This window comes from Scleropages formosus, chromosome 19 (genome assembly GCF_900964775.1).
Source record: "Scleropages formosus chromosome 19, fSclFor1.1, whole genome shotgun sequence".
Classification (NCBI taxonomy): domain Eukaryota; kingdom Metazoa; phylum Chordata; class Actinopteri; order Osteoglossiformes; family Osteoglossidae; genus Scleropages; species Scleropages formosus.
Window position 1 is genome coordinate 841,643 of NC_041824.1, and position 9,730 is coordinate 851,372.

A 9,730-nucleotide genomic window follows, 5' to 3' on the forward strand; every position below is an offset into this window, starting at 1 on the left:
GTTCTGAATAAATCATCATCATTATCATGTTCTTCTTGTATTGTGTGTGATCCGTTAAATAAAAATAAAAAAAAAAAACTGCGGGGGCGCGGGCACACGCACACACGCACGCACGCACGCACACACACAACACACACAGCAGTGTTACCCACTGCCCCGCCCTCCTACGTTCCCGTATTAATGAACGACATTTCCCGACATCCATAGGGCTGATGACGTCACTGTCCTCTGCGTGTGCGCGCGGGAGACCGAGGAAGATGTCGGCGGGTCGGGAGGTGAGCGCTTCTGTTTTGGGCCGACATGGCAAAGCCGTGGAAAGGAAGGAAGGAAAGAAAAAGAAAGAAAGAAAGAAAGAAAGAAAGAGTGAGTGAGTGAGTGAGTGTAAACGTGAAGAGGGAGATACAGATAGTGCGAACAGGTACATCCGCGCACTGCGCGCCTTTTTTCCGTCAGTAACTGAACTGAAAGCAGTGACAGAATCATGATCCATCATCATCATGGTTTGTTCGTCACGTTGAGGTGAAAAATGATCTGTTTCAAACAGGGAGGACGGAGCTGGTCATCCTCACCCGGCTGAAGCAGGAAGAGTTTTAGCTCACGTCCTCCCTTCTCAATCTCAATGAAAGAGCTCGAGCCGAGGTCACATTTTGAAGGACTCGACGAAGGAAGAGTCCTGCACGTGTACGCCGACACTGACTGACGCCGATATTGACGCCGACGCTGATACTTCCTCACTTATCTCCTGAGCTCGGTGCTCCGGGCTGCTCACGCTCAGACTCCGGGGGTTCGGTCGCGGCGATGGAGACGTGGCGCCGGTTTGGCTCGGCAACGGAGCCCACGATCCGCAGGCAGCGCCGCCGTACGCTTTGCTTAGCGACAGAGGAGACGAACTGCGCGCGAGTCTCGTTGCTCGGTCGTTCTCCAAGCGAATGACACCTGCGAACGAACCAAAATAAACCGCACGTTAGCGGGGCCTCGATCGGCCCCTCGCGGCGCTCCGTCCCGCTCGAAGGCCGGGTTCGTTCGGCTCGGCCCTTTTGGGGCAGAGGCTCTTCTGATATACGGTGTTGAAAAGTGCGAAGAAGTCCGGATGTGGCGGTGTTTCCTCAGGACTGGTTGCTCTTTGTTGGCCTTTGTGGGCTTCTTGCGTGGTGGTGCGGTGTTGGATTTGTTGGGTTTGCCTAGTCTCCTGCCCACGTCCTGACTTTGCGCGGTTGGTCCAAGGCACCTGATACTGGCCTGGTCGTCTGAAGCTCAGCGCCATCTGTGCGCTGGACTGTGTCCCGATGGCTCCCAGGTCCCCAGCGGTGCCAGAGTAAATGAGCCCTGAGATTTAAGCACGGTGTGCAAAGTCACACTCTGTGTTATGCCTCAGAGGCACAAGACCAAAAGTGTTCCTGCCTGTGGCGAAACTCCGGCCCCTGGAACGCTCCGAATGTGTTTCGTGTCGAGAGGTTCTGTCCGAGTTTACAGAAAGCGCTCATGGATGACGAGCAGTGCCACCTGTTTGGGATGAACCCGCACATGTCTGTCATTTCACCACTTAATCCTTAATATATTCCCACATTTACATGTATTATTTATCGGGCACTTTCAAACTTTATCACAGTATCCACAATTCCAAATCACCTTCCTACTAATTTTTTTTGAGATGCATATAAACATTTTTGTTACATTACTGGAGCAGCTCTGTGAAGGTTTGTCTCTTGTTCAACAGGCATGATCTTGGTTATAATGCATGAACATTTACACCACACATGAACTTAAGAGATGATGGGCGAAGTGAGTCTGGAAGAGGTGAGTCTTCAGACCCTTTTTAAACGTGGACAGAGTTTCAGCAGTTCTGAGTGAGAGGGGGAGGTTGTTCCCCCACAACGGAGCCAGAACTGAGAACCTCCATGCTTTACCTTTCATGCGCGGGAGCACCAAGCGGTCAGATGTGGAAGAACATAGCAATCTGGTTGGGATGTAGCGGATAGTCAAGTCTTGTAGATACCTGATCTGTAGCCCATAACCAGGGTCTTAAATTTGATCTGGGCAGCTATAGGAAGCCAAGCGTATTATAATATAAGATTATAATATTTTATATACACACACACACACTGGCTGAAACCAGTTGTCCCAAGCGGAGTCGCGGCAAGCCAGACCCTAACCCAGTAACACAGGGCGCAAGGCCGGAGGGGGGACACCCAGGACGGGATACCAGCCCATCTCAAGGCACCCCAAGCAGGACTCGAACCCCAGACGCACCAGAGAGCAGGACCCGGCCAAACCTCCTGCGTCTCCACGCCCCCCTCATATATAATATGTATTATATTATAATCCTATAATTTCTCATTATTTCCTTGTCCAATTTCTGGAGTATTTGGAGCAGCTGAAAGCATACAAAAATTGCAATGTGTTGCTCCTCAGTTTTAAAGCATGTGGCACCTTTCTGGAACGTGTCTGGATGGAGCCGCACAAGGCCCAGCAAGTGCCTGCTGACTTGCATCTGTCATTTGGAGCACCTACACCATCTGAGAGGGGTTCCAAACCCAAGCAGGTACCAGTACTGGACACAGCAAATTGTGGGAGGAGGAAGAGCTGAAAGGACTTGTGGGGATTCCAGAGACCGACAGGGGTTGAATAAATAGTACGACAAATGTTTTATCATCAGAATTGTATGTTTTAAGTGCCAGCGTGTGGTTTACGTTGCAAAATAATTGAAAAGATATAAGTAGCAGTAGTGAACAGAACCACGTGATGCACATTTCAACATGTGTTTTACTGTATTACTCTGATTTCACATTAGTCTCCTCTGTAGGCTCAGCACATGAACAGCATTGAAAAAACAATTTTTGTTTTTCGGTGAAAGAGTTTTCATCTGAGATTGCATAAATGAAATGACACAGAACCGAGACTTCATTAATGTATATGGCCGATTGAATGAAGTGAAGCGGCAATTTTTACAATCGAGTTAATCCAGTTAGTGTGTTAATTTTAAGATGAATCGTAAGGGAAACTAGCTTCCCATTAAAAATAAGTGAATCATTATTGTCTTAAAATCTGTATTAAAGTTCACTATTTTTCTTATGTTTGCTCTCTGTAACATTAAACTGGGTGTTTCATCATACTTCAGACCTTTAGCCCTGAGTAAAACATTTATTGCAGCCTAGCACAGCGCACCTCGTTGCATTTGCCTGCTTTCACCTTTATTTATGATGTCATTGAAAGGTCTCCCTCTAGGTTGCACTTCAAGGATTCTTTTCTAAAATGTCCTGACATGGAAATAGACAGTGGTGATGCACAGGTTTTGCCTTATGTCCAGTTACATGTTACAAGGTGGCCACATGAGAAATATTGAAACCCTTCAGATTGCACTTTCCTCCAAATGACTCCAGTGTTGCGTGGGCTCTTTCGCTGGGGTTCAGGGCTCTGGCTGCACCCGCCTTATTTTCAGGTGAATTCCATTGAGGGAGCGCAGCACCAGCCTCGGTATTTTTTTCGGGATCTTCTTTGGGTCCTTCTCCAGTTGGTACCGCCTAAGGGTGAGCGCCACAGCCACCTTCATCTCATTCATGGCAAAGTTCTGCCCGATGCAGTTCCTGTCATGGTCAGAATCAGACCGACTTAGTCTTTCCAAAAAGCCTTCGAAAGACGCGTGAAATAAAGACGGTGCTGTTTGGCAAGATTAACTTTACTCTGTAGAAGAGAAAAGCTGTGGTTTTGCAGTTTATGGTTAATCTATTGTCCTTTTGTTGCCCAAAAAGCTAAAGGATGTTCAGGTGCAAACAGCTGTAGCTGTTTTGGTTTCAAGGTCTTCCATAACAAACAGACACTCGCAGGCGAGTAAACAAAAAACCTCACTGGCTTCCCGGGGACCTTGGCATTCGCACACTGTTAACCTGCTGCCCTGCCGTACAGGTGTCCGTCGTTGCGTTAGCCGGTGTGGTACGCACCTTGGCCCAGCAGAGAAAGGCAAAAAAGCATGGGGGGACCTCTTAGCGCAGTTTTCTGGAAGAAACCTCAGGGGTTCGAACTCCTGCAGACACACAGAGCTGTTTGTGGCAAGCAGCACTGAACGCTGGCGAAAAGCGCAACTGTCCGTAGGGTTCAGGTGCCGAGGACAGATGGCAGTACGACTGACAGCCTGCACGAAGCAGAGAATGTTTCCTTTGCACAAAGGACCGGTGTCGGTATGGATCGACACCCTTTACCGCAGGCCATGTTGCGTAGCTGTGAGCGCAAAGTGTGACAGTGGTAGCGTGCAGTCGGTACCTCAGGGTTTTCCCAAATTGCAGGGTTTCTGTGAAGGCTGTAAATACTGGTTCCAATCATAGATCCTGCACAGAAGAGAGCAGATGCCAAGAAGGAGGTAAACAAATGGGACGCAAAAGGAGCCGCGTTCACGCTCGCAAACGCGACGTGAATGTGTTTCGTGTAAATGTCCCGGCGCGGGGTCCTGGAAAGGAACAAGGGGTGCGCGGGGACCCGAGGGGAAAAGACGGCCTACTTGTGAAATATTTCTCTGCCCTTCTTCCTTGTTTGTTTCTCTTTGTACATGAAGCTTTGCTTTAAACCTCAGATGCCTTGTTAATGTTTCATCCGTTGGGTTTTGATAAAGGTCGAGAATCATATTTGTCAAACACCGGTGGACTTTGAGATTCATTTGAGGTCACTGACAAGATGATCTGTTTTTACTGGTCCCTCTGCTTACGGAGCACTTAACCCTAAAAGCCGCGGGCGGTAGAGCTGCAGCCGCACCTTCGGGCAGCGTCCTCCCGTCAGCGAACGTCACTGCCTTGGTCAGTTTTCGCGCCATGCTGGGGACCGGGGGATACAAACGAAGAGACTCCTTTATACACATGGTTGTGTAAGGAATTTTGCTTAGATCCTCCCTGAAAAAGAGCAGATTTGGGTCACGGTTTGAGAACAACTTTTTTTCGTAATCGGTATGTAACATGAAACAAGGAGACAACTTTCCCACAGCAATGTTATGCCCGCAACACTAATTCATTTACTTACAATGACTTTATTATAGCTGAGTAATTCTTGCTGGAGAAGTTCACTGCAATTCAGTTTAATCCGTTTTAACAGAGCGCTGACCAGTGCTAATGGGAATGGTCCGTGTTTACAGGGTGTGGTAAACAAGCGTGCAGTAAGTCAGCTTGCAGCTGAAGAGAGGAAAACAAACTGTGAGCTGCGAGGGTCCAAGTACCAGTGGCTGCCCACCTTTCCTGGGCATAATGGAACCAAGAGCAAGCGCCTTGCCCAAAGGTACCGCACAAGGCCCGAGGATTTGAACCCAGGTCCTCGGTATGCAGGTCTACAGGTCTAACTACCACACTACCTACTGCCCCATGTATCTGTACAGCTTTTGACATCAAAGTGATGCTGGACAAATCCAAATGGTAAAAATGTCTGCATCGAAATGCAACGTAGAAGTAGTGTCAGTCAGAGACGGACTTCCACATGCACATGGTGATCCAGCGTGTGTTGCATGGGTGTAGGACGCTACTCGGACTCGTACGGAAGGCGCTCGTGTTTGCCAAGCAGAAATCTGCGCTCAAGAACAGTCCTGGTGTGTCTGGAGTGTCTTTGTGAGAGAGGCAGATAGAAGGGATACACAGCACTGAGTGTCACATGTCAGGCGAAAAACAAAGAGGAGGAGAATGCAGAGTGAGGAGCAGGGATGCTGGGTTACGCTGTCATGGCAACGTACCACTCCATCGTGTCCTTGCCCCTGAGCACCTCCGTCACCTCCTCTCGACACATCTGCTGGTGCTTGGGGTGGCAGGCCAGGCTGTACAAGATCCAGGAGATCCCAGTGGCCGTTGTGTCATGGCCCTCAAACATAAAGGTGTCCACCTCTGCCCTGATGTCTTTGTCGGACAGGCCCTGCTGCTCGTCGTCCTGAAACGAACGACACTGGATTTTCAACGCATTTCTGTATGCGCTTTCAAAAGTAAACGATACGAACTACCGTACGTGTGACGTTAGTTACTCTGTTGCTCGCTTATAGGCTCTATTGTAGCTGCAGCTCTTGGGTGGCACAGTGAAGGCGAGACGGAAGGAGAAGAAGCGAGACTTTGTGTCCTCTTGCGGTCTGGAGCTCTATCACCACAGCATTTCATTGGTTCTACTAATTTTACCAGTTAACTGCACAAAAACAAGGTATGTTTCAAATGAGTGAAAATGAGCGACTTACTTTTGCACACAATAAGATATCAAGGAAGTCCAAGTATCTCTTCTGCCCTGTGCCCAATTCTTCCTTTAGAGCCTTTTTCCTTTGCTTAATGACCTCATCTGTTCCAAAAGGATTGGGGGAAACAGTAAATGGACTCCACCCTTTCCTACTTGAATGTAAAACTATCCGATACATTAATGTATTTACTAGTAATAGTTTAGCCTCGCATTTTCACGGCTGCAGCTTTTCACGTGAAACTGGAAACACTTTCAGACGGGGGTCAGGGTGTGTTACCCCAAACAAACCTGTGTGCTGATGAGCAATCTTGCATGCCTTCCGAAACCTGTACCCATGTGGACTGAGATGGAAGAGTACATCACTATGGTAAGGAAATACCAAGGACCTTGTGTTTATAATGTCGCTGAGCTCGTACACGGCCTGAATATAGGAATTGGTGCCTCTAGAAAAGAGAAAACAAATACGATCGTAAGAACTCACAGGTCCAGCAACATTGGGTACAGTTTCCGGCCATGAAGTACACTGTTCGAAAGGAACGTGACTGAAATGAGGAGTAACAACATTATGGTGATTTCCTACAACATACACTGTAAATCGGAACAACGATACAGAGCAAAGTGACTGTTCACCAGCTAAAGCTCGAGCGCTCCAAAAACCAAGGTTCTTCACCTCCCAGCTGGTGCATCCACCTGTTGGAAACTGCATCAAAACGCTACGTGTGAGGTGTGCTTCTTAACCTTTCGACCTTTATAACCGTAACGGAATTCCATGAGCTGCGATGAGTTCAAAGAACCAGGAGGACATATGAGGGCAGCTGGTACCGTAGTGCTTAGTGCTGCTGCCTTTTGACCTAAAGGTCACACCTTTGAATCCCACCTCCAGCGGTAGGACCCTTGAGTAAAGTACTTACCAAAAAAAAAAAAAAAAAATACTCGACTGTATGAATGGGTCAATAACGGTAATTACATCGTCGTCAGCTAAATGAATATCTGTACATAGAAGTAAATGTTGTCACGTTCGTGTCGAAGAAACGTTTCCGCAAGGCCTCGTTTTTCATTTTAGGGTCACCCTGCTACAGGTTGTAGCGCTGAAACCGCACGTTGACCAAGTGAAACGCATCTACTCACCCTTCGGTCTGACAGTGGCTTTCGCAGCTAAATGCACATTTCATAATAGTATCCAGCGCCATCAAGCTCACGTGTTCAAAAAGCTCAAATGAGTCTTCTTGGTTGGCATAAGTTTCCCACTTATCCTAAGGAAAGGAAAGAAGACTTTAAGCAGTGAGACGTCTCACGTTGGGTCAGGGATGAGTAAGTGTGAAGCACCTGAGCTGGTTATTAAACGTACGGTGTTTATATTTCACTCGGGGAAATAACCGGAGGGACGCAATGCGACTCGGTCGGGTGATTGTTAGCTCTGCCCTTGGAAGCACTAATGAATTTTAAGAAGCCTTACACCGTAAATCCCATTTCACAATAACAGTGAGAAGAAAGTGATTTCAAACAATTCTAAATACAAACTTTTGCCATTTTTAGAGAAAGTTCTTTCAGTTCCGCGGTAAAATTATAGGTGCGCCGACGCATCGACTCGCCAGCATGATGTTTGTGGAGTCCGCCATCAGCGGCACGTAGTTCTTCAGGATGTCGTAATGGAAGCCAGGAGTGAGCAGCCGTCTGTGTCGGAACCATTTCTGACCCCGAGACACGAGCAAACCGTCCCTTGCAAAACAAAACAAACGTCGTGTTATTTGACTGCATAATTCACACGTCGTTTGTCACGTTTCGTACCGTCACCGCTATTAGGCCACTTACCTATCCAGGGAATGAGAAACTTGTACACAAAGTCGTCTTTGGGCTCTGTCACAAGACAAGAGTGCTTTTAGAAGCGTCGTCCCTAACAAGAGGACGAACGTGAGGCGCGGGTTCGAAAGATCCAAACCTGTCGATGTCGTGATGGTCTTTATGTAATCGGGGTGGTGCATAAGCAAGACGGCAACAAACGGTCCGAACCACAAGGGGAAGACGAAGGGAAACTTCTGCGCCCACTCGTAGACTCGGTCGATTTCGGTCCCATCTTGAGAGAACTGCAGGGTGTAAAGCGGAGCAGAGCAGGACGAGACAAGGGATCAGTGCTGCACTTCTGAAGAGCTGAAGGAAAACTATGTTCTTCAACCATTAACACCAATGGCTTTTATTCCACATTTATCACTGTTATTCGTCACCCAACAGTTCAACAGGAGCTCCTCGGTTGTGGCTGCGACCCAGTGACGCACGTGACCAGCGGAAGGTCCGTCGTCCTCGCCGGTCACGGCGTACTATTTACACCGCTGTACTTAGAGCGGGTGGCCAAGTGGTTAAAGCACTGCCTTTAGAGCCGGAGGTTGCAGGTTCGAGTCCTATCTCTGGCTCTCGTACCCTTGAGTCAGGTACTTACCCTGGATTCACTGCACGTCCCTCGCTTTGGAGAAAGGTGTGAGGCAGAGGAACACACATTACTTGAAATCATGTTAGTGACATGTAACGCAGCAATGGCGAGAGTGAAGCAGCACCGTTGAGTTGCTTGTAAGTTACCAGGCTGCCTGTGTTCAGGCCTATGTCCTGTGACCTGCCTCGGCAATGTGTCCCAACAGCCAGTGAGCGGGCGGCCCGGGGAAAGAGCGCAGCAGGCGGACGGTCTTCCTTTGTGCCGCCACGAGCTTCGTCACTTTGAGCGCCGCAACAAGGAGCGCGCAGAGCGAGAGGCAGAACGCGAGGGGCGGCAGAGAGAGCGAGTCGCTCCTCAGGCGCTCCAGCAGATCCATGGCGCTGTCGTCAGCGGACTGAGCGAAAACCTCAACGCTGCCGCTCGCCGCACGCGCTTTCTGACATGCCATGGTGGGTGTTCCTGCGCGCATGCATGTGCCAACAAACACTCCCTGCATCAATATTCATTTTCGCAGCCAGAAAAGAGAACTCTGCTTCCAAAGGTTACCCTTGCACTGATGTGTTCGGGACGCTGTGAGAAAGTAAGAACACTTTGTTGCCCCCCCCCCCACACCATATTTACGTCTACAGACAATTGATAATCATTTCAACAATATTGATAAAGGTGATGTAATTTAATGAATAACAATAGATTCAATTATTCTTTACAACTGTTTATTCAAAAAAAAAAAGTCAGAAATGCAATTGTCTGCTGTGGAATGAAACAAATACGCCCCCTATTTTTCAGTAGCTCGGTGTTGCACCCTTTGGCACAGATCACTTCTTTTAACTGTGTCCAGGTCAAGTCAGTGGGGCATTGCCAAACCATAATAGTTCCACCACCATGCTTTGCAGCTGCTGCCTTGTGACCGAAAGGTTGCAGGTCTGAATCCCACCTCTAGCTGTGACAGCCTTGAGCAAGGTACTTACCCTAAATTGCTCCAGTAAAATGACCCAGCTGTATAAAAGTGAGTACACACCTGTAAGTAGCTTAATGCTATAGGTCACTTTGGAGAAACATATCAGCTCCATGTATGTGGCTCTTTTGGTTTTTACCAAACAGCTTTCCATCTCCTCTACCCGG

At 48.3% G+C, this 9,730-nt stretch overlaps 1 protein-coding gene and 1 non-coding gene across 2 annotated transcripts; one reads left to right on the forward strand and one right to left on the reverse strand.

Moving 5' to 3' along the window:
* Positions 1–1,222: 1,222 nt before the first annotated feature.
* LOC114909188 (small Cajal body-specific RNA 1) lies at positions 1,223–1,385 on the forward strand. The gene has a single exon (XR_003797155.1).
* An 824-nt stretch (positions 1,386–2,209) lies between these two features.
* cyp4t8 (cytochrome P450, family 4, subfamily T, polypeptide 8) lies at positions 2,210–8,984 on the reverse strand. Its single transcript, XM_018741003.2, has 12 exons — positions 8,793–8,984; positions 8,123–8,267; positions 7,992–8,040; positions 7,776–7,902; positions 7,312–7,436; positions 6,472–6,626; positions 6,188–6,285; positions 5,702–5,892; positions 4,744–4,877; positions 4,258–4,322; positions 3,939–4,021; positions 2,210–3,584 (listed from the first exon to the last, which is right to left on the reverse strand). Exons 1-12 carry the CDS (start codon positions 8,982–8,984, stop codon positions 3,407–3,409), a joined length of 1,542 nt encoding a protein of 513 aa, XP_018596519.2. The 3' UTR covers positions 2,210–3,406.
* Between the last annotated feature and the right edge of the window lie 746 nt (positions 8,985–9,730).